The sequence below is a fragment of the Monopterus albus genome, unplaced genomic scaffold, assembly GCF_001952655.1.
Source record: "Monopterus albus unplaced genomic scaffold, M_albus_1.0 scaffold166.1, whole genome shotgun sequence".
NCBI classification, from domain to species: domain Eukaryota; kingdom Metazoa; phylum Chordata; class Actinopteri; order Synbranchiformes; family Synbranchidae; genus Monopterus; species Monopterus albus.
Genome location: NW_018128046.1, coordinates 175,440 through 200,832, shown reverse-complemented (window position 1 = coordinate 200,832; position 25,393 = coordinate 175,440). Strand labels below are relative to the sequence as shown.

The window sequence follows — 25,393 nt, the reverse complement described above, 5'->3', positions numbered from 1 at the left end:
ACATTTTCAGCATGGGTAGCCCCAGTCAGTAGCGTCCCCTCCAACCTGGCAGAGGTAGCTCACGGTCGACATGCGCAGCATGACCTTTTTTTACTTCAGTGAGTGATTAGGTCTCGGCACAGTCTTTATGCTGAGCTGGACATCTGTTGTGATTTAAACGATACGTGACCATACAAAGCAAAATCTGTTTAAGTATTTTACAGTACAGACGTTTGATTTAATTACTCTAAGCCCTTATGTGCTTAAGTAACCAAGCTGTCTGGTAGTTTTAGAGTCTAATGTAATACCATTCTCTTCACATAAGATAAAAAGAACCTTGAAATCAGAAGTGTGTCAGGCTTTCTCTTCAGTCGACTGCCAGGCAGCATCTCCCTCCTACTCTGCCTTCAGTCATCGCTCTTCTCACTCAGGAGACCAGCAGGCTTACTGCTTGTTTGTGTACAGCCTCCTGGTTTTACCGTCCCAATCCATAACATTTTCATAAGACATTTTTGCTGCTCTGGCACTGATTAATATAAAACAGCAGTGATTCAACAGAATATAAATTGTTTATTTACCTCAGCTGGATAGATAATTGGGATTAAAATCTAGACTTCTCATACTCTTATGGCAATATTTTATCATAGTAAGACATCTTGCTGTTTGTTCATCTGATCTGTTGATGGTACAGTATTTGTGTTGATGAAAAATCAGCTCTTACATGTTTACATTTTGTCTTGGTAAATTCAGAATAATGGAATTACTGCTGTGGAAATATATCACTACAGCCAGAAAGCAATATTTGTAGTTTCGTGATATCCGGGTTCGAGCCAGGATCGACCCAGGGCCTTTCTGTGTGGAGTCTGCATGTTCTCCCTGTGCCTGTGTGTGTGTTCTCTGTGGCTACTCCGGTGTCTTCCCACAGTCCAAGGACATACATCTTAGGTTGATTGGTGATTCTAAATTTGAGTGTGGGTGTGTGTGGTTGTTTGTCTACATGTCAATCGTGTGATAGACTGGCAACCTGTCCAGCAAACTAGAAGCAAAATTAATGATTTAAAAACAGTATTTATGTTAGAAAGAGAAACTTAAAGCAGCAAATTGAATATAATATGACTATACTGCTGGAATCAGTGCTGAATCTATGAAGACGACATGTAAACATGAAAGAGGAAGTGTTTGCTTCACAGTAGTGGTATCTTTCAGTGTAATTTACCTGCCTTTAGTAGCCTTTACTTAATAGCCAGTTGACATAACAGTATTAAAGTAAGAGATACAACAATTTTTATGCTAACATTTTCTGTCCTATTTTCTCCCAGATATTTGGTAAAAAATGTTTGCAGGCTGGATATATCCATAAATTCTAATCAATTGGGGTGAGAGCACTGCTTTAGGGTATACACAGCTCAGGAAACTTTTGTAGATTGTTGTTTTAAAAGTCAGTGCGGGGTGTCACAGGTCTAGACAGTGATGGATTCTTTTCAGCAGCACTAACAGCATGTTCTTGAAAATAAGTATATTTAGCAGCAGCATTATTTTTGTGGCTTCATCGATACAAAATGTAAGGTGAAAGATGCCCATAGTAGCTTGTTGACCATACTTTGACAGGTGATTTCTCAGCACCGCAGCACAAGAACAGCATATTATCAGCTTAGCACCAAGGATGTCAACCCCCACTGGAAAAAAAAAAGTCTCACAGACGGGATTATCACTTCAGAAGTTGGAACCTGTGAGTTGTTGTCACGGTTTTGTGGCAGAGGCTTGTCAGCTGATGTAGCTTTACGGTGAGGAGCAGACAGGTGAGCTCTGCACAACAGCTGCTGGACTCCGTCAGGGCTGCAGCTCCAGTGCTTTACCGCCACTGCCACTCTGGCAACAACACTGTCCATACTGTGAAGCACCCTCGGTGTTGTGCTGCACATAGGAGTCCTTCCTTTGGCTAAATATGGGACATTTCTGTACAACATTTCTGTAAGAAAAGTTGGGAAACTAATCCCCAAATTTTACTGCATGATTCAGCCTGATAACAAGAGTGTGTTTTCACAGTGTCAGTGGAACTATTTTCGGTGTCAGTGGTCCCTGAAGGGGGAATTATTGTTCCTCGTGTCTGTCAAAATGCAAATGTGCAGTTCAGTTCCAAAGTGTTTCTCATCTATTCTGCTTCGTTGTTGATTGTTCATCATTTAAAATCTCCATTAAAGAGGAGGAAAAATGTTAGCCTTTTTTCAACCCTCTGCTGGTTTAAAGGTTTGAATTCATGTTATATTTTAAGTGTCAGGCATGTTTCCACTGGCCAATTTCTTATTTTGGAGGAGAAATTCATCAGATGTCTGCTGGTCCCTGAGATGGAAAACACTGGGAAACGTTGACCCAGATAACAAGTCAGTCCAGCGTCTTTTGCCAAGCTGCAGGAGCACCGAAGTATCAAACACCAATCAAAAGTGCAGACTACTTCCTGTGCAGGGAGTAGGGGAGTGTGATTTGGGAGGAAGTGCAAGAGGTGTTTGTGCTGGACCGGCGACAGCCTGGGAATTCTGGCAGGCTGCATCCACACATATGCGCGCACAAACACTTTCATGCACTGGCACCCTTGACCTGTGATCCATTTCCCCTGCTGTGTGATGAGCTGCAACTGTCAACTGTGATCAAAACCAACCCGTCCTGCATCTCAAACTTCCACCTTCCAACCCCTGAAACTCTTCAAAGCATCGAGCCATCAGATGATACCATATGTAAATACATATTCTGTTGGCATCTCTGCTGCCCATCTCATCCAGATGAAACTGTTCATAGATCAGTAGGTAAAACATGGCTTCAGTACCACCAGGGACACCCACACTAATACAATGCAGTGCAAATATGTTTGCATAGTGAAATCTTTTCTTTAACAGTCAAATAAAACCATGAAGACGAGCTTAACGATGCAAATAGAGTAAAGTGAAAATTAAGTCAATCTGGTAAATCTAGATGTGAATTATGCAATTTTACTGATCCTGTCTGCTAGAGCTCCTGGTCACTGTTTAGCCTTAAACTCCGGAAGTGCCAGAGGAGCTGAGGCCGCACACAACCTACAGGAAATGAAAAGGTTTGCGACATGGCTGTAGGACAGACCTAGCAACTATTTAGGATAAGGATAATCACCTTTATTGGCCAAGTATGTTACACACAAGGAATTTGTTTCTCGTACAGAACCGATGGCAGCCATCTGCGGCACAAACTCAATCGATGGCTCTAACCATCGGGGGCAACGGGGGGGTTCAGTGTCTTGCCCAAGGACACATCAACACGTGGACTGCTGGCACCGAGATTCAAACCTTGAACCTTCTGATTTGGAGACGACTGCTCTACCCATTATGTCAGAGATTTCAGACTGAACTGGTGAAGAGATGCCAGAGTGCTGTAGCTTAGTTTGTAAGGTTTTATGTCTAGTTTTCTTACATTACCCTGAATATGTGTAGTTGTTGTACCACTAACAGATTGTCTACCCAGTTACACAGCTGACTTTGTGATTTAGACTTTTCAGGGTTAAAACTGAGCTTTGCTGCTGTGGCTCTTCATTTCTTCATTTTTTGTCCATTTAAACATATTTGTGCATTTTCATCAGTGTTAGGTGGCAGGTTTTGTTTCATCTATTTTTGTTCATCAATATAAAATTGATAGACCTGAGAATTATGATTGTTCAAAAGTTTTGATTTTTTAAATTATAAAACATCTCAGAGATCTAAAATGTTGTTAAAAACAAAACTGGACATTATCCAACTTGTGTATATCCAGTTTTCTCAAAAAAAAAAAAAAAAAAAAAAAAATCTTACCATCCTGAATCCCATTAGGACAGATTAACATTACAAGGGCAGGTGAGGAATAAAATATTCACATGCCCCTCTGTAATTTAACTCCTTGTTCAGGACAGGATTTTAATCATTGGGGAAATTACAGGGCATGACATGGGCATTCAACTGGACAAAAGAGAGAGACAAGGGATGCTTCAGAAGAGGTGTGAGGTGAAACAGAGTCAAAGCATGGTCAAGTCTTAATATATATACTGATATCATTCAGTGACCATACATGGATATCACTGGCTCGGATGTCCATTATAAATAAATGTCCATACATCTGCTTAGAAATTAGAAAAAAATAGCTTCACAACTTGCCTGAAAGTCACCTCAAGTTTTCTTCAGTGTCCAAGTGATGGTTACATTCATGGGTACACTGCACACAGGAACTCCTAACAGCTAATTCATCTGTGTAATTTTAATTCTACCAGTTTGCCAAAATGCAACCAAACCAGTGCGTTCTCAGAAGACCAGTAGATAAATAGTGTAGTGTATGTCTACAGCCTGGGCAGTAGAGCTACACACTAGGGCTCAGAGGATGTGTTTAAAAGATGCATGCAACAGTCAGGTTTACATAAAGTGCACATGCTTATAGAGCTTTTTAAGCTAAGTATGCAGAGATCTTTCATGCATGGCAGTAACTTTTTTATAGCAATATCTGTGCAAATCTAGACTCTTAAGGCATACTGAGCTCTTAACACCAGATCCAGCTGTCAAGGGCGTCACACACCGGCAACGAACTGACATGCATCAACGCAGATTGACACACGACAGGCAACGAACTGACATGCATCAACGCAGGTTGACACAGAGTAAAATACTTAAGTACTCACCATTTCAATAGTCTCGCACTGAATTTTGCTGCTCCTGGTGTGTGTTATGGGAGTCATGTGACACGTGTCACATGACGAGCCACGATGCCTATTGTGTGCGGTGCCCTTCAGTCTGCTGACATTGCTTAAGATTGCGGGTTGGAGGAAATATGATGTATGAAGGAGAAAACAGAGGAAAGGATGTATAATTACTCTAACAGGTGTACTAATGTTATTCTACTAGCATCATGATGAGCACAATGACCAGCATCTCTTCTAGCACCGTGTAACCTAAAATTAAATGTAATAGTTGCCCATTAAACTTTTCACTTTGCCTTTATTAAAAACTTTAACACATTCTCTCATTTTACAGTGTAGGCTAACATCTGCATTTACACATACACTGCACATTAAATGACTTGTAAAAACAATGTATAGAGACAGTAATAATTCAATGCTGCTGATTTAGCATATGCACTATTTCCAATAGCAGAGAAAACAACTTTCAATGCTCCATGCAATGTTTTACAGCTCATACGGCAGACAAACATTACATACCTCGTTCTGCTAATCTAGTAAAACCAGCGAAACCTCACAGATGTGGGTATTTCATGCACAGCTCTGGCAGCTTGATTGACCCATGCTGTGAGCTAACCTTCCACATCTCCACTAGAGGAATAAATCCAGTTTGAATGGGGCTCCAGTGATGGATCTTTTCTCTCCACCCCTGCAGGTGAATGCTACCTGATGGAGTGGTCTGACTGGAGCTCATGTGTCAGCATCTGCGTCAAAGGGGCTGGTGTTGACTTTGGCTCGGTTCAGGTTCGCTCCAGAGCCGTGTTGGCCCAGGAACCTGAAAACCTGCAGCTGTGTCCAGACCAAGAGTGGGAATCTCAGCCCTGCAGCGGTGAGTGACAACTTTCTCAGCACCTAACAATTTGAGAAAGTTTGAACAGAAGCAAAGTGAACTTTTATTGCACGACAATTAGCTGGGAGCACCAGTCTTGGGTTAATTTATTTAATTTCTTAACCAAAGTTATTTCTAGTGTGCATGATCACAGAGAGTTGAAGTCAGTCTCAGGCAGGGTGGAAGATGAGAAAATACGATGGAAAACTTGGCAGTGCATCAGAGTGCGCTAGCAGAGTAAGACAAACTCAGGGTCATACCTGCAGGCTGTTCAGTCACCTATCCATCTGAACATGCATGATTTACTGTAAGGGGAAAATGGAACACCAGAAGAAACCCGCAGAGAGACTGAGTTTGAAACAGCAGTCAGATGAAGATTTTTCTTGCAGTGAACTGACAGTGTTGGCCACTGAGCCACAACATGCTACTATCACTTTGTTTTCCCCTCTGCACACTGGGTTAATTGGCGCTCTCCCAGACAGGATTTCTCGAGTCAGATCTCCATGCGGAGGAAACCTCCACACTCATTTACTGTTGTGACCTCTGAGGCTCCCCAGGTGCATTAATCACCCATTAGGTGCAGTGTGGGGTTCTGAATCATCAGCATACAGTAGCCATAGCCTCAGTCTGTAGAGCAGCCACCCCTACCGATCCCCTCCTCCCACCCTGGCTGCTGTACACAGCCCCACAGTGGTTTTTAGCAGCCTGACCTGGTTTCACAGCATCACTCAAGGCCCAGGGTGGAGTGTCCCAGCCAAAACCAGTGAAAGCGGAGGAGGAGGAGAGCGGAGGCAGGGGACTGAGGGAGGGGGCGGTTTGATGTGAGGCTTGCTCGAGAAAAACAAAACCAAAGCTGTGTCCCTGTTGCACATTTTCTTATATACAAATTCTCACTGTGCTTTGTGTCTACACTATATTCATGATAACATTAAAAAAAAGCAGCAGCACTATTGTACTTCAGTGCAACAGTAAAGAAAGCAACAAAGGAGCTGCTCACAGCCAGAAGAAATCATAAATGTAGATGTTTCCCAGATGCGTCAGTGGAATAAAATTAAACCCTTGATGATACATCCTTCTTGATTTTTTTTTTTTTGTTGTTGTTGTTTGACATTGGCAGAAGTTTAAAGTTGCACTAATCTGTGTTGGTTGAAACCATGGCAGAGAGTGTGAATACTGGACAAACATAATGTAGCCAGAAACACAACTCAGAAAATGATAATGCTGCCAGAACAGCTAAATAAAACCTAAAATTATAGGCTTGATATCAGTATAAAATATTGCTTTTAAGCTAACCACGAAAATGCAGCATTGTCAAGATGAGCATATAGCCTATATGTTGTGGTACATGGGTTTGATTTTTTTCAAACATTTCTTTCATGCAGAGGTTCTCAGTAAGTAGAAGTAGTTAATTTATGTAGCCATGCTAGCAGCTGTGCGCGGCTGCACTTAGACATGGTTGTGCTTTCAGAATATTAGTTGAGCTGCTAACATTTTCTTATTAGCAGTAAACACAGTAAAGTAAAGCTGAAGGTGTCAGTAGTTTAAGTATTTGGCCATAAACCAGAGTATGACATATTGTCAGCATTATGATGGTTCACCCTATGGAGGATATGAATGTCTATAGCAGATTAGTGTCAAACCATCCAATAGCTGTTGAGACAGTTCACTCAAAACCACAAATGCATACTGTATGTCCCATGTGGAAAAATCATTGGCATTGCCAGGATTCATTGTCTGGAAACCATGAATGTCTACAAATCTTTATTAATCCCTCTAGTTGAAGTTTTTCACTCAATAAGTGAAATTCCTGATTCTGAAAGGTATGGCCAGCATCTCGTACGGCACCTCCACCTCTGCTGCTGTGTGAATGTGGCACACTGCACATGGTTTTGGTATAAAAGCACTAAAGTGCAGCTCCTTTCTAACAGCGTGGTTATAATGAATCTTTTTCAATCAGTAGGCTAGAAAATCAGTTTTCTCCTCTCTCAGCGTTGCCAGTCGCTCTCGGTTATGTGTCAAACACCTGTGATTTTTTGGGGGGGCTACTGTATCTTCACCACTGACATTATTTCTGCTTCCAGAGTGACTTGTCCTCTGAGAAATGTTTCTATAGTAGTAAAACTTTAATCTGCTCATAAAAGATGGTGGGAAGTGCCAGTTGAAGTGAGTGATTCAGTGATAACTAAACACATTTGAAAAATGACTTAACTTGTACCACAGCAAGAAAAAGGGGGAAAAAATGAGAAAGGTGAAGAACAGTAAAGGATGAAGTTGTCTAAGCCACAGACAAATTGTCCGGTGAAAGCTGCAGATAGAGCAGTGCCATCGACTGGAGCAGAGATACTGTTCCCAGGCCTGTGGAGGATGGATCTTTCCTTTGTTCAAGGTTAAACTTTCCATTTATGCTAGCCGAATGGGCTGGTCTGATGACTGGTTACACAGGACTCCACAGGGAAATATGGTCATTTACTGCACTGATGGAGATATTGATAAAGTTGTAATAGCATTAATAGAAGGTCATTAAGCACAAGCTCTCAGTGAAGATTAAAACCCTGAAATGGACCCTTCTGTGAAGACACACTGATAGTGATATTATATGACAGCAGCTGGTTACACAACCATAATTTAGCAGCTGCTTTATTAATCCATCACTCATGATTAATGGTCTTCGCTGCAGACTCCCACTGTACACTCTTTACAGTTGTTTGGTTTTTGTTTTGCTCTCAGGGGGCGAATGTTACGAGTACAAATGGTTCAGCGGTGTTCGTCCAAACTCCACCCACCTGTTCATCTGGTGTCAGCGCTCGGATGGACTCAACGTCACCGGTAAGGACCTCTGGCTTCTAATGCACCACAGTAGTTTTTTTTTTTTTGCTGTGACACTTCAGTTGTTAAGTCCATTAAATACAAGTGAACATTTTATTCCCCACACAAGTGGATCCCAACCTGATCCTACAGTGACTCAATTAACAAGATGGGAAAACAGAACAATCATATTTCTGCCACACAAAACTATGTTTATTGAACATTTCTCTAATTTTTGGCCTTTTTCTTCTGAATTTTCAGGTACCTAAAATATTAGGGCTCTGACTAATGATTTTTTATCAGTAATCAGTTATTGGTCAATGATGTATTCTTGAATAATCAGTTAATCCATTTGGTCTAAGTAGTAAAGACCATCACAACTTCCCACAGCTCAAATATATTCAAACTAATCTTTGTTTGACAACAGTACAGGTCCGTGATATTCAGTTTGATATCACAGAGGGCCAAAAAAAAAAAGGTTAACGTTTTAGAAGCTGGAACCACATAGCGTGTGGCATTTTTTGTCTTTAAGAAAATTTAAAATGTTTAACAGATAACTGATTAGTCAAATAAACCTTTCATAAAATCTGATAGCTCTTGCTTTGTTTTAAGGGATCACAGGCCAAAATATTTGGGAAACACTGCCTTCCAGTGCTTTGGCTTGGTGATAATACACTTTGTTAAACTGGCTGCAGCAGCATTGGACCACAGGTTTTTATGTAAGAAGGAAAATCAACAAAAAAAATATCAGAAATGTCACTGACTGTTCAGAAAAACTAGGGATTTAGTTCTATAAGGCGGTGAGCGTTTCGTCTGTGCATAACACATGAACAAAAAACCTGCAATTGTAAAAAAAAAAAAAAAAAAAAAAAACACACAACCATATTGACTTAGATATTTTTATTGCAAAACTGGATGAATGTACAGGCTGTGTAATAAAACTCACTGGAAACATTTTTCTATATGAAATTGTTTTAGAGAAAACACAGTAATGACCAGCAACAGAAAGCAGTGGATCCAACATGACATTGTATTCCTTTAAGAACAATCTGTTTGATCGTGTTGTGTCTTTACCTGCAGGAGGTTGTCCTCCAGTAAACCCTCCAATTGACAACAGCTCCTGTGACCCTCCCTGTCTCATGCCAAAGTCTTTCTGCAGCGAGGTAGGCTGCTCTTGTTTCTCATCGCACCCATTTAACCACAAACAAAAAGAAAAGGGATCATCTTGAATGGAAAAAAATTGGTTTGGAGACAAAAATCCAAAATAGAAACTTAGTAAATGGAATTAAAAAAAACCAATAGAGACAAAGGTAAAAGCACAGATCCTCTGTACTCACTGTGACACACTGCTGCCAGAAGTGAATCTGAATGCAGCACACAGTGAAACGATGCAGCTTGAGAAAGCTTTTTTCTAAAGCATCACTCAGCTGTACTGCATTGGGAGTTTTTGTCCAGTAGCTGGTAAATTTCATAGTTTAAACATTTAAATTGTTTGTATATTCTATAAAAACAGTATTTAAAAAGAAAATGTTTTCTGCTTCCTAATAGAAATGTGCTAATTTTTTGCGTATTTTGAGGTGTTCAAGTCAAATATGACCTTTGAAAGAGCTGATTGGCTGTAGGTTGGTAAATCGGTGAAGTAAAGATGATGACGCCTTTTGAGTTCAGAGAGAGATTCAGGGAGAAGACAGGCTGACATAAACACAGAGCTTAATGTCCTGAGCTGAGGTAGGAACATAATAAGCACCTTAGTTAACTGTAAAAGTGTGTGGCGTGTGTTGCCTGAGACATAACACTAGCCTAATGTTTCACCTCAGAAGCTTGTTTTGTCAGAGTGTTTATTTTCTGGTTTTGCACAGATATTTTCTTCTGTAATTTGACAAAGTTTGGTCATTTTCAAGCAGGTTTCACATATTGCCAGTGTCATATCTTACAAACCAGAGCCAGTCAGCCGATTTTGGTTTCAGTGGTTCAGAACTAACAGACTTCTTATTTTTGTTTCAGGATTGTTTTGCTTGTAGACTAGTGTTATCGGCTGTAGAGGCTGCTAGAGCTGACAGATGTTATAACTACAGAACAGACAGTTGAGAAGTGGGTTCACTGGTTCAGTCTCCAGACCTGCATGACAAAGCTGCACTCAGACCAGTTTAAAACTCATGCAGTCTAATCCAACAGTGCTGCAATTCATCCTGCTTCATGAAGGTCATAATGTTCAGATTGTGGATTTTTTTTTGTTGTTGTCCACCCCATTTATATCAATGAGGCTAGGCTAAACAACAGAAATGGCTCTCTGTTTAACAGTCCAGTTCATTAGCAGCACAAACCACCGGCTCCAGAATGATCATACAGTTGAAACAACACCTTTCTGAAACGTTGTGAACACAGACTGAACATTATCATCCTCTAATCCTACCTTCCAGGGTCGAACTGTTGTCTTGACTGCACAGGTTTTAGCTTGGTGTGCCAAATAGCCTGGCTAGTGCGTGGATGCTGGGAAGTCCATTAGCAGCACTCACCCTTCCTGCATTACCACTCTTAAAATGCCCTTGAACGAGGCACATGACAAGTACAGGGGAGATTTCATGTGAATGTATGTAACTTTGTATTTGTGGTCAGCCATCCCATCCTGGATAAATAAAAGTCATAAAATGAATACAGCACTGTCTGGTTTTGCAGATGAATTGGAAACGTGTATTAGCTGAAACACAGGATGTGGGAATGAGGCCAACGGGTCACAAGCATGGTGTGAAATGGTTTTCCTTTTTCTGGAAGCTGACGCTTTTATCTCGATTGAATGGATAAGACAGAAACATGTCAGCGCTCACAGCAGCTGAGGGCATCGAGCAATAACGGCCCCCCAGCACATTCATTCCCCTCTGTTCTGCACGACACTGCCGTGGCGCTCTGTACTGTAGCTGCGGCCCTGACTAAAAATGGTTGTGTGCTGCTCCCTGCAGGCTGCTGTTTGCATGTGCGAGGACGGATTCACAGAGGTGTTGTCACCTGCTGGGCAGCTGGACCAGTGTGCTCCCATCCCAGTCCTGGAGATCCCTACGGCGGGGGACAAGAAGGGGGATGTGAAGACCAGCCGTGCCACCAACCCCACCCAGCCCACTACCATTCAGCCCGGACGTCCCGGGCGAACCTGGTACCTGCAGCCCTATGGACCAGGTCAGACCACATCACACACCGTTTATCATTACTTCAAATCCACATTTATTTCCACCAAAATAGCTTCTTCTCACTGTGTTCACAAAAAGTAAAAAGACACCTCCTGTTGTAAAAAACAGTTGAAAAAGCGTTTTGTTGCTGTCGAGTGAAAACCTTTAATCTCTTTTATCTGTCATGTTTTGGGGAACTAACCTGGCCTTAATGTGCTCTTCAGAGGCTGCTGGTTTCCCGTTGTCAATCATAAATCCAGCACATGAAAATGAGTCAGAAATGTGGAGGACGTCATACAGATACGGGCTGTTTATATTTTTGGAAATCTTACTCTGATAGTATTTTTATTCTTTTTTTTAAAGAGCAAAAATTAGAAATAAAACACCACCAGCAAGTGATGACTCTAAACAGGGCTTTTATTGACAACAAAAACATAATTACCTGTAGACAAACAAACACCACACATTATTTCCAAAATTCCCACTTGCAACATGTTTATCTTAAAGCTTTAAATCAGGGACTTGTATTTAAACTATTTCCATGTGCACTACTGGATAGAAAAACCGCCTCCGTGTATGAGCCAGTCTTTCCAAGTTTATCTGAAGTGAAAGGGTTTTAGCAAACCCAGCGTTTGTAGAATTTTGTCAGCCTGCAGAGCACCATGTAATCCTTGAAGTGAGTCATAAAGCTGAGAGGTTTTCACATGACAACAGCAGAAGGAACTTTACTTCAATTTGTATTTAGATTTAGTGTCGACAGATTCTGATTAACATTTAGTCTAACATCTACTTGCAGCTGTTCATGAGATAAAACCGACAGATTGCTTCAGACAGGTTTTCACAAATGCCTGTATGAACCTTTCCACTTACCCGTTTAACATTTGAGAACTGAGTGTTGGGACTGACGGTGCATGACGGTAAAGGAAACATTCAGAGCACTTTGTCCTGTTGCTCTTCATCACAGGAAGCTCTAAAACGTGTTTTGCATTTGAGAAAGAGAACAGTAACAGCTCTATTACAGCCCACAGTGCAGTGTTGTTGGATGAATCTGATACCAATACAATGATGTTCCTGCTAACGGCTGAACTGTAGGCACAGTGGAAGGAAAAAGACTATGGGGAATGGGAACAAAATCCCATTTGTCCTGTGTTGCCCAGATGTTTTCATAAAACTGTAGTTGTCATAGAGGGGAGCCCTGAGCAGCGTCATGGTTCCCAGTCACTGTGAAGCGAGTCTCCCTTTCCTGCCAAATGCCCATTTGTTGCTCCCTTGTTCCCCATGGTTTTCTTCCACTGTGTGTATGTTTAATACCGACTGAGACTTGATTCATACAAAGAAATTGCACCGTAAATCGTGGGCTTTATTATTATGAAGCGGTAGTGAAAAAGAAGTAGCAATTACTGTTTGCTGAAGCTCTCACAGACTTAATTGTTGCAGCTTTGAATGGCTGTTGGCGCCGTGTTGAAGTGTAAACAGACAAACTGACGAGCCTCCTCCTCCACAGATGGGAAGCTGAAGATGTGGGTGTACGGTGTAGCAGCCGGAGCCTTGGTGCTCCTCATATTCATAGTGTCTATGATATACCTAGCTTGGTGAGTTGACAAGTTTAATCCCGCCTGTTGATCATCATCCTCATTCATGAAACCAAACGCTCCTCATTTCCCCCTCCTGTTCTGAGTTGGCCCATCCCCTCCCTCACATCACAGTTTTTTTCTTTTTGCCTCCTCCATGCCATCCTGTTGTGAGAGTAGCAGCTACTGTGCCAAGGTGCATCGCTCTCTTAAAGCCCAAGAGGCTGATGCCAATGGGACGGCAGTCTGGATGGGCCAAAATGCTCATGAGATGACTTACACCTGTCCCGACTGCCAAAAGCTGGCTCAAAGCAGTGGCGGCTAATGAGGATGTGCAGGGTTCCCCCCCGACACATCCCACACTCCCTGACCCTTCCCTGTGACAGTGTCGCATGTCCTGCCTGACTAGCCGCATGAAGGTGCTGGTGCAGGTGAGAACAAACCACCCAGTCATATTTTTCTAGGCCCTGTAGACTTTTTTTAAGAGCCTATAGAAACATAGATGATGCCTCCATGTTCATTTTGGGCAAAAGGTCTTTACCTCCTGTTTATACCTACTTTTAAAGTGACCTATATGTGATTTAGTGCGTTTTGAAATCTTTTACTTAAAGCCGCTCTAGCTAAATTTCACATTCTAACTTTTCTAAAGTTAGTGAGTGATGTGGTACTTTTACAGTTTGAACAAGCTGAATGACAAGCAACATTTAAGGTGCATTTTAATGTTGTAGCTGGTGGAGGTTGAGAGTGTTAATGTTTTATACACTGAGCTGTTTAATCTCTGGTTATGCATTGTTTTTAAACTAAAGTTTAAATAAGTTAGTTTTGTGCATCAAATCTTAATCTGCAAACTGTCATAAATGTCGTAGAGTAAACAGTACAGATTCCCCTTTGAAATACAAATAAATAAGAGCATAGTTATTTAAAATGCAAGTATCACTCACTAACTTGAGAAAAGTTAGAATGTGAAATTTAGCTAGAGCGGCTTTAAGTAAAAGATTTCAAAACACACAAATCACATATGGATCACTTTTAAAAGTAGGTATAAACAGGAGGGAAAAACTCTGACAAAAAATTCTAATGATAAAAAGACCTTTTGCCCAAAATGAACAGAGATACTGAAGATAATCTTGCAGTTAATTTTTCTGGTAACACATTTTACACTAGATCTTATTTGTGCCACGTGTGAGTTAAAAGATCAGCAATTGGTCTCTTTTAAAACGAGATATAAACATGGTGAAATAGCTTCTTAGCATAGCGCATCTCTGTGAGGTCGAGCATCAGCCTGTAGAAAATTACAGTACTACAAACATGAGGATGTAGTGACAGTGTTGATCCAGATATTATTTGTACGTTCACTGTGCTGTTACATCCTCATGGATTTGCCAGTGTTTCATTGGGTTGATATAAATGGAATATAGATTTACTAAATTGGTTCTGTAACACTGACAGCAGTTGCATGATGAGATAAAGGAGAAATCATAATATTACTGCAGTATTTGTTTCTGTCCCACAAATCAAATTTGAATGTGCAGGCAGTGTGTCACCATGATCTCACACTGCCCCCTTGTGGCCAAAGAGCAAGTGTGGCTGTATTATTTCCCACCCATATCCTGTTCATGTTAAGAACTCATGATCCTTTTTATATGCAACATGTATTGATGTTTTTTCTCTGTATTCAGCTTTGAACAGACTATATACAACTGGACTGGACTGTAGGATGCCAATATATTAGATGATCAAACTGGTTTGAGACATTTTAAGTAAAATGCTGGTTCTAGCTTATCAGATCTCAGAATTTGCTGTGTTTCTTTTGACTTGTATAATATCGATTTCTGGGTGATGGATAAGGTGCATCTACAGTAATGTGTCACTTTAAAGGAAAAGGCTGGTCATTTTCTTTCAACAGTCCCCATACAGAGACTAAAACGACCATTGAATTGCCTCTACCCACTGTTTGTCAGTCCTGGATTAGTTTATTCTTCTGTGCCATAGATCTCTGTTGCCATTCAAAAACAAAAAGCCATCAGGAAAACAACACCACTGAACTGGATGACATGTTTATGAAACACCAGGCCCTAATATTTGTTAAAAAAAAAAAAAAAAACAAGATCTTGTACATTGTGCAGTTGCCTGTTGCTACTTCAGATGCTGTGAAAAGCCACAACTTCCAACATTTTAAAATATCTATATATTAGGCGCTTGTGTTTCATAATGGGGAAAGGTTTTTTTAACTGGTTTTAACAAAAACAGGTCTGTGGCACAGACAAACAAGCTAATCCAGGACTGACAGACATTAACCATGAGTAGAGGCAAGTCATTGTTGGTTTTAGCCTCTGTATGGGCGCTGCTTAAAATACTGTTAATATGTAAAATTACAGGCCTTATCCTTTAAACTCTGGGAAATTTTAAATGCATTTTAAACAAATTTCAAATTTTAGTCACCAAATAATTGTTTAATCATAAAAATGTGTAGATCTGTTATTCCAATCAGTATTTATGAACTTCTCCCACAGAGAAAAGACGAGTTTAGTTTTACCGTTTGTTTGAATGTTGGCTTCATGTTTACTCTTTAATAATTTTGTCAGCTCTTCATCAGAGAAAATTTCCGGTTGTCTCAATTCAGCATCTCAATTGTCCAGAGACCATTACACAACATCTCTGTTTGGGGAGAACATTTCAGGGAAAGATTAAAGGACCTGCTGTATTTCCCCTAAAACTGAGTATGATGACGCTGTAGCTACTGCTAATTTTGCTGTCACTGCTTCTGTTGTTGACATTCAGGGAAACAATAAGTTGCATTAAACAGCGTTATTAGGGCAATCGGTCAGCCTCTGACAGAGCTCGGAATTGCTTCAGTCGAATCATTTTTCATGCTTCTTTCTCAGTAGAAACAAAGTAAATGCCAGATTTGGACAGCCGTCTGAAATGGCCATTACAACTTCTTACTTTGACCACCTTGTCATCAGGTCAGTGGGCAAGTTGACCCAGATGTATATTCCTATGCAGTTAGCTGCAGTGACTGCCCCAGACTTCAACCACCCTGAATCTTGTTTGCTCCTTCTGGCTCAAAGTGTGAGAAATGATTTGACTGACATCATGTGGCTAACTGTTTAACCTGACTTTTTGTTTCCCCCAATCTCTACAACAGAGGCAGTGATGGCAAAATTACCGATTACAAAATACCCACTTTGAGAGGAAATACAACTGGTTCAAAAACAAAAAAAAAGATCCTTTAACTGGCCACCAGTGGCTGAAGATGTAGAGAGAAAAATGGAGTAACTATGATCTGACGATACAATAGAAAACACTATTTCTTATATTATACACCATACAGTACTATGAGAAATGAATCATTTAAAGGTGGTACTGATGCCTCAGAGACATACAGAGGTTCTGCTATAAAGATCCCACCCCCCTACTCCACCCCCGGAGGCAAAGTAGCAAATGTCTGGCATGCGCCGTTTGCATGCAGATTAACTAGCACTTAATACTTTAGATTTAGTCCTATCTCCGTGCGTGTGAGGCCTGTCAACGAGCAGCATGTACCACCTCTGCCGTGATCATGCTGTGTACTTTTACATTTTACAGAAGTACCTGCCATCTTTGTTATTCTAGACTTCCTGTAAAAGAAACTGACTAGTTTGTGAGTCTCAAGGTCAGTTGGCTGTTTTGCTAATAATTGAGTGTATGCCTTAACTGATGAGTTTGGTGATTATTTGCATTTTTGTTCCCATCCACAAAGCCATAAAAAGACCAACCCCAACATTGAAATGATTCTTTGACTTGATCACAGCCTGATGTACCATATTCCTCTGTGCCATAGCACTCAGCTGTGGCCACACCACTGCCCTGACCAACACTAGCTACTGTAGGTTTCTGTCCAAATGTGGTGACAATTTTAATTGAATTTGGGAAGAGAAAAAAAAAATCACCAAAGAAAATACAAATCGATTACCTCTCGTAAAATTTAGGACTTGGTTCATCATGAGAAACAGCTGGTGGCACCAGTTCTTCAGCTGAGTCCCATTAAACCTTTGTAAAATAAGTCATCTTTTTCTTCATTCATAAACATCATGATAAATATCACATCAAGGACTTTTTATCATGGTGATATTGTACTGCACGTTTTAGGCATTGTTACATTTCTACTATAAGATTTACTTTTATTGTGCTGCCACAAATTGGAAAACTACAAATAAACTAAATTGGGGAACAAATTAACTTTAAATAATCCAATTCTACTTATTTGTTCAGCGATGTACTTAATGTGCTGCTGTAACATGTTTCACTTGATTTCGACCTTCGTTTTGTTTCATAATTACAGCATTTAGCCGAAACATATGTAATTGCATGACTAATGTGCTAGTTTGTGGTTAGAGAGTAGAATCCAAATCTTACGAGTGCTGCTCTGACGCTATTTTCATGTCTCCACACAGCAAAAAGCCAAAGAGACCTCAGAGACAGAGGCAACAGAACAACCGACTAAAACCTCTGACTCTTGCCTACGATGGGGACACGGACATGTAGTCCTCTGGGAGACGCTTCACCTGTCATACCGACCTGCATCATCACACCATGACAGTGAGGGACATGGATGTTTGTAGCATGAATGGACACATCAAAGAGCGGAGAAATTACAGTAAATCCTCTTAACACTGGAGGGGTTTAGCCGTTGCAAGTAGAGCTCCATTCACTCCCCTTTTGTTTTCGTTTTAATATTTTATTTTGCAAGGGCCTTCAAGACCTCAGTGAAATGCCTTTTCTTGCCCCCTACACGTCCACATTGTGTAAAGAAAAGATTCGTTTCCAGAGGGCTGGGTGTAGCCATCTCTAAATGTGGTGGCGTGAGCGCTAACTCTTCCCCTGTGCTTTTCTGCTTGTCCCTGAAAATGCTGAGTAGCTGGAGGCTTAGGATGCTCCGACGGTTCATACGTTGCCAAAAGTCACCACAGGGAGAAGGAGGGAGAGGAAAATCTCCAAAAAGGTTTGGATTCCTTTTTCTCGATCCTCAACTGGGTTTTGAATCTCTTCTACAGTCTCCAACAAAAGGAGCCATTTCCTCTTTTTTTTCTTGATTCAGAGGCACACGGGCCTGTGTTTGTGGGATAAACTGATCTGTACAATGCTGATTGCAGGCTGCTCCTCCAATCACTTGTTCGTGGAAACTACTGCCTGCCTGTCTCCACCCTTGCTTTGTTTCAGGCACTACCTTGCACTATATTAGTGCAGCATGATATGCACATGTGACTTCTACCTTCTATTGCCATAACACACTGCCTCTTCCACAGACAGAACCAGAACGGCTAAAGGAGAACGACGGCAACAGGAAATGATGCCTAGATGTGTCACGTTCTACAGAACCGGTGTGAACCTCCAGTAAATATACTGTGTATAAAGTTTATTTCTCACAACTGAGTTTTTGGTTGTAGTAAAATACCTTTTGTGGTTTGTAGAGTTCGTCTAGTGTTAAAACTTTATTCCTGCCCAGATGCAATTAAAGATTTCACTACGATATCTACGGGTGATTTCTTTTAATGAATCACCTGATTTAAACTTTTTTTTACCAAAATTTCAGATTGAATTCAAACCGTTTACTTTTTTACCTACAGTAGTATGTCGTGGAAAAGCTGACATTTTGCTGTGACTAAAAGATCGATAAATTTAAAACCATTCTGTCATATAAATGTCATTTCTGCCTTACCTACTGATAACTAAATACTAACTGTCCTGTAATACAGTTTAATACTTGAAGGGGGCATAGAACATACATTATAAAGAAACTTACTTTTCGTTTGATGCCACTTAGCAAAGTATGATACGGAGTTGTTAAACCTTTTCATGTAGTCACTGTATCATAGGTGCTCTATCGTCTCTCTGTCACGCTGCAAGGTTAAATATGGTAAAAATAAAACTGTACAAACAAAATTATACATGTTAATAAGAACAGGCTTCTGCTGAGTTCAGCGTAAAAGCAAACTAGTGTGGAGAATGTTTCCTTTTTTTGTTGTGGGATTTGTAAATAGCATTTTTTTTTTTCATTTTTCTTAAGTTTTTTTGGAAAAATATCAACGTATGGCTACATTTATTTTGTATTGCACAGAAAATGTTTAGTTTGAATATTGCAAAGTGGGTGTATGATATCACTGATTGTTGTTATCATGATGCAAGTGTTATGGTGTGAAAAAAGAACCGGAAACTGACGAAGGCTCAGCTGTTTTGTACAGGTTGTTTATATGTATGGCAAGAATATCTGAAAATAAATGAGGACACAGTTGTAAACACACAAAGGTAAAGCTATTGAGTCATTTTCTAATCTTCTTTATACACTCAGCTAAATGTTTAGTAGGTACACCAAGCTAAGGGGCTCTCAGATAGGACGCAGTGAGCGCTGCGCTCTGCTATTTAACCCATTCATTCCTATGCGCTGAGCTGAGCACTGCGCTCAAGTTAAAGTTCAACTTGGGTGCAGCGCTCTTTGACGACACCAACGCGTGCATTTACAGAAAACCTGACAAGACCACAAAGAAAATGGAGGAGAAGCTGATTTTGGCAGACCCACACCCTCTTCTTTTTTGCTGCAGCTCGTCTCCTCATCACACAACTAAAGCCAGTGCTTTTCGCTGACATGTAGATAGATACATCGTGCATCCAAGTCCACTGCTCGAAAAACTAGTTGATATCTGCTAACCACCTCCTAGAAAGCTTTCTGGTCTCCTAGCAACTAATGCCCAACACGGGTGTTATTTGCACATGTGCACCCTCCCCTCCTGTGCAGCACCTAACCACCGTGGCGAGCGCAGCATATACTGTACCACATCCCATCTGAAAGCCCTTTAAAACTACTGTAGTATGAATTAACAGCACACCATGAACTGTCCCAGAGAATGGCTGAGCATCCCTGTGGGAGCTCGGTATTCAAGTTAAATGATGTTTGACCCATCATTCGGCCCCACAGATGTATCAGGTCATGCCATCGTAAATCTTTAGGTCCTCATAACGAGCCACGCCATTTTCCATCCTTGATGTAGCTAAACATGCACATCCAGTGGTTCCACAGGCACCATTACATGGACACAAATTGGGCCATCCTGTTGACTGAAACCCACTGGTACAGCAAAGTATACAGCGCAGGCCCCTGTTTGTTTGCAATTACTAAGATGACTGTCAGTGCTATCTCTGTCCAGCCACACTGGTCGCCATGGAGCCGTGAACTATCAGAAGAATTTACTTTCTACTCTCTTCTCATTATAATACTAATATACACCCAGAAGAAAAAATACCAGTAGCCACCCCTAAGAATAAACTATTATTAGCAACCCTGTGGGTTTGAGAGTGAAGGCAAGTCTCGGGTAGGGCCCTTCGCATGAACCGCTGGCCTCTTTCCCGGCACCCACACACCCAACACAATCCTCCAACAGTAGTTACTATGACTTGATAATCCAGGACAGTCAATCAGGGCTACTGTTAGCAGACAATAACTTAAAGCTAACTGTTAGCAACATGCTGCCCTAGCCACTAAACATTTCAAATAATCCAACCAGACTCTTTCTGTGACTTTTTATAATCACCCAGTTTCCACCTTGTTTTAATAATCACTCAAATAAACCAGTCAAACCTTTTCTGTAGCCTCATGGTAGCTTGCTAATGCTATTACAGGACAACAAGACAAGTAGCCTCATGCATTAAACATTTTAACACGCCCAGCCTCCTGTGCTAGTTTACCTGGACTTAATCCACACATATGTTGCAATACTAGTTCTGATACGACAGTACTGCAATAAATCCTCCCACATTACAGTTTCATTGATCCAACTGTATGGTTGTTTTGAGGGATGTAGTTTGTGTTGCTGTTGATTTGCACCGCATCATCTGTTTGCTGACAGATGATTCTGTTATGTTGTCAATGTTTGGCTAAATAACTGAAACATCTCTCTGTACAATGTAGTACAGTTCAGCAGCAGCATTACTGCATTGCACAGAGAGATGTTTCTGTAATTTAGCCCAACATCACAGATATAAATAGGGTTGACAAACTAATAGAAACCTTATAACAATGCAGTTCAACAGCAACACAAACTACACCTTCTAAAATTATCTTACAGTTGTATCAACACCTCTGAAACAGTCTGAACACAAACTGAAACTTCATGGAGGATTTCTTGCAGGACTGTTGGATTAGATTTTGTTTTAGCCTTGTGTATCTAATAAAATGACAGTATGTGTCATATAAATTTAAGAGCTGTATCTAAGGGTTTTTGCACCTCATCTCGCATTTGCCTTGGAAGTACATAAAATCTGTATTTAGCTTCAGCATTTCAGAGAATATAACAGGAGCTGTGTGGCAGCTCACAGGGACACAGCATTAACCCACTGTAAACCCTTAACTAAAATGGATACAACTCAATAGGAGAAAATGTTCCTGGAATAAACAGATGATGCTGGAAACAGAGACATCAGACTTGAACATCTGCTATTTACTTGCTATATTTAACCGAAAGCCTGCGTTCCAGACTGGGCAGCATTAACTAGAGAGAGAGGATCAGACTGAAGATGCTATCAAGTTGCTTTATTGGATCGAATGATTGCGGAGCTCGACTACAGATTAAAAAGTCAGGACGTCTCGGCCTCTGCTGCTTTAATTTTGATAATGAAGTTTGTTGAAGTACAATACTAAATCTCTGGAGTCCTGCTTTAAGGAATGTTTGTTACCGATTGGATTTGACATTTGTTTACCTATAGTAAAAATACACAGTATAATTTCTGTCCAACACAAATTGAATCTCTCTTAATCCTACTTTTTTTTTTTAATTTTTGTATATACCAAAGCAAAAAAGTTTATTTTAGTTTGTCTTATTATTTTGTGTGGCAAAACTTTACACTTAAACCTTTAAATGATTTAGTTTCCGGTCAGTTACTTCCAAACATTATTAGTGAACATGATGTCAATAAACCGATGTTATTACAGGTTTTAATATGTGATTAGAGCAAAACATACACTATATAGGCATTTTCTTCTTGTATCTTACCATCTGGTAGATCTATTTAAAGCTTAAATTCTCTATTTTTAGTAGTTGCTATATTAACATAGCCTAAAAGGCCTGAAAGTAAATTGTTAAAACTGTTTTTTGCTTGTGTCAAAAATTTTACACTTTAGTAAACTCTAGTAACTGATATTAGCTTTGCTATTTGGCTTGAAAACCTAAATAATGTTTAAGCTTTTTCATGTCAGGTTACTTATTTAAATTCATAAACATGATAAGAATAAGCCATGTTGCTACATTGTCTTCCAGCGTCTCAGTGGGTCCACAGAGGTTTACAGCAGGTGATGTTAAGAAAGTCATTGCAGCTGACGGCCACTAGGTGTCAGCCCCTGACGATGTTAAAAGAAAAGTTGCTTCACAAAAGTCTATAATGTGAATCTCCTTCTCTGCCCCTCCAACTCTCTCTCTCTCTCTCTCTCTCTCTCTCTCTGTGTGTGTGTGTGCCTCAGAGCGCGCTATATAAAACATTCCTCCACACTGACACTCAGATGTACAAACACCTCCGTTCACACCACAGCGCCTCCGAACCCTGCGTCAAAACACCCCAGTAGAAGAGCAGTCGTCTGACCCTCCTGAATGAGCCTGACAAGATTAACGCGCCCTCCTGCCTCGGACCGCCTTCCACACTCCATATTTCTGCTCAAGTTCAGCAGCTCACACTGGCTCAGCCAGAAGGAGGGTTTTTCTTTTCTTTTTGGTTTTGTGGCTGAGAATACCAAGGACAGTTTGACATGAGGGGGGATGCTCAACAAAGAGGCATGAAGCCCACATCGCTGTGGGCTGCCGCTGTGCTGCTCTCAGTCCTCTCTCTGGTGAGTTAAATGTCATTTTCATTTGACCTTTTTTCATTTCCATATCCTCTAATATCTTTTCTGTGATTAATGTTTGCACTCATCTAGTAGCAGGAATATGAAGGAATGCCTGCAAAGAGACATTTGGACAAGTGAGTCATTTCAAGACCGTGTTAGTTGGTCTCTGATAATTCAAAAATCTACAAATTTTTTTTAGTAAAATTCTGTTTTTCTGTTTTCAGTATTGTTAAAAGCATGTTTTTAACTGCTTGCCTTGAATGTGACACCTGCGATGATAAATATAACACCCACTGCTCTTGACAAATTAGCAAATGTCCAACATAAGATTTCCAAATCTGGATCCTAACAAACCCACCCACCCACAGACCAGCTAGATATTTCTCCCCTCCTTTTTGCCCATTTACACCTTCGGACCAATGCGATCTGACAGTATGATAAAGAAACAGCCGGAGCCCAATTTGACAAACACAGCAGAATGCTCCTAACTCAGTGCCTTGACAGTCTTTGACAACCCAATTCCTTTAATACTCGCAGAGACAGTAACCCCTCACCCACTGATCAATCTGTCAACAAAGCAATCAAAGCAGAGCCGAAGCCACTCCTCTCTCTAACAAAAATTCCATGAACTTAATCCGCACAAACTTGACTGGCCTTAAAAAGCGCCTGTGGTGTTATCTGTGTTTAATTTGCATAGTGATGGAAAGAAGTCAATTACTATTAATTATTCTCTACAACTTAATACCCATTATCGAATTGAATTCACCCTCTTGAAAACCATAAACTCAATTTCACAGCTGACTAGGCACACTAATCATGTCCCCCCCACTACCTTTCTTTTTCTTTACGGACCTCTTCCTGCTTTGAAGGAACACAAGGATTCTTCGATTCCAGAAGCAATAACTTCCCCTAACGTGGATCCCATATTGTCACAATATAAAGACAAACACTAATCACTAAGTATGTGTCTTATATGCATAAAAGCATCATGGTAGCGAGAGCTGATCTCACAGCATCACTTGATGGGAGTGTTTTTTCCAGACTGGGCTGCCAAATTGCTTCGCTATGCTTTAATGGGATGATCATAATTGTTTCGTACTCGGTGCATCCTAAGCTCTCGCCTGCAGCGCCTTCAACAGATTGACAGACCCATGGGAACCTCACAAACTTATTTTGGCCGCCTTTGAACCAAGTCGTGTGTGAAATAATATGATTATGCATTTTTCCTCTGGGTAAGTTAGAAAACCGGTGGCTAGGGTTTTTTCTCCCTCCGCCCTCTCCTCCGTTTTCAAACCGCCCTGCTCTAATATCCCGCAGTCCATCCGCCTACTGTATTTATCCTCCTCAGAAGTCATGGTAATAATTGTGCCCTGGCCTCTCAAAGCAGTGCTGCAGTGATAGGGCTCAGCTTCATCCACAGCTGCCTGTGATGTCTTGACACACTGTGTGATCTGTCATCATCTCTCAGCCCCCTCAGGTAACACTTTGATATCACTGGGGGAATATAGACCTAAACTCTTAGTGGGCGTCAAATGTCCTGAGCTGATCCATCAGCTCGACTGAGGGGCGCCTCACAATGTGAGACAAGTTAAATTCACTCTATTGCCACAATCGCATCCCAAGTGCCTGGTCAGAAAATGCTCTAAAATGCATCAACAGGCTGAGGACTCAGACTACTTTCCTTTCTAGAGTAACATTTCATTCAAACACAGATTCTAACTAAAAACATTTTCTTCTGGTTGAAAGTGTAATAGTAAAAATACTTGTGATTTGTGGTGTCTGAAAGTCAAAAATTAGAATAAAATAAGTCTTTTCTGCGAGGTGAAGCCAGCAATTAGTGCCTCATAGCCAAAAAGTCACAGGTTTGATCCCTCAACAACTGCACGTCCTTGAGCCAAGCTCTAATAGCTCCCCACACTCTATGCCAGTTTAATACCTAAAACTTTAAAAGTAAATAAAGCCACAGAGCTTTTGTTCAAACTTTGGCTGTGTGGTATTTATGTACAAAAACTGTTAAAGGACAGCAACTCAGGTAATTTCTGGATGTTGCAGCCAGACTCAGAACACACAGGATCCAATCAAGATTGCAAAGTGGCAGCGCAAATCTGCTCCCAGCCCGGTCCTTCTCTATTCTGCCTCTGTTAAACCAGAACTGTCACACTCACAAATCTTCCCCACACAGCAGCTGCAGTATTCAGGTAAATGAAAACTGACACACACTTTCATTCTTCCTCGCAAGGTTTTGTGTACAGCCCAGCGCCGAGTCATCTGGCTCCCCTGGTGGTTCTATTAAAGGTGGAATTTGTTGGCTGTTCAGGAGTCCAGCCCATAGAATATCCTCTGAGCTCCCGCGGGAAGCCGGGGTTGGTTATCTTCCTGTTTCAAAGAGCCGGACACCTGTGCCTTATCGCAGCCTCACCGAGAGTAGATAGTATTTAGATTTGTCCAACAGGCTGCCTATATGCTGTATCTGGC

The 25,393-nt window shown here is 40.9% G+C and overlaps 2 protein-coding genes across 7 annotated transcripts in view; both read left to right on the top strand.

Annotated features, from left to right (window-relative positions):
* thsd7ab (thrombospondin, type I, domain containing 7Ab) overlaps window positions 1–19,347 on the top strand; it is a 158,588-nt gene extending 139,241 nt beyond the window's left edge. Inside the window, exons 23-29 of one of the 6 annotated variants that reach the window (XR_002276208.1) lie at window positions 5,358–5,531; window positions 8,259–8,357; window positions 9,417–9,499; window positions 11,294–11,507; window positions 13,002–13,089; window positions 17,505–18,052; window positions 18,357–19,347. Coding sequence is in view for 4 of the 6 variants with exons in the window: in XM_020615534.1 (XP_020471190.1) it covers window positions 5,358–5,531; window positions 8,259–8,357; window positions 9,417–9,499; window positions 11,294–11,507; window positions 13,002–13,089; window positions 17,505–17,595 (749 nt within the window). In the remaining 2 variants the exon portion in view is untranslated. Of the gene's footprint in view, window positions 1–1,587; window positions 2,075–5,357; window positions 5,532–8,258; window positions 8,358–9,416; window positions 9,500–11,293; window positions 11,508–11,721; window positions 11,852–13,001; window positions 13,090–13,248; window positions 13,500–17,504 lie in introns of those variants that run through there. The other 5 variants (XR_002276207.1, XM_020615534.1, XM_020615536.1 and 2 more) reach the window with 5 other exon arrangements.
* Window positions 19,348–22,617: 3,270 nt separating this feature from the next.
* LOC109968944 (neurexophilin-1) overlaps window positions 22,618–25,393 on the top strand; it is an 8,729-nt gene continuing 5,953 nt past the window's right edge. The window contains exon 1 of the mRNA XM_020615548.1: window positions 22,618–22,921. Coding sequence (XP_020471204.1) covers window positions 22,841–22,921 — 81 coding nt within the window. The 5' untranslated portion in view covers window positions 22,618–22,840. The remainder of the gene's footprint in view (window positions 22,922–25,393) is intronic.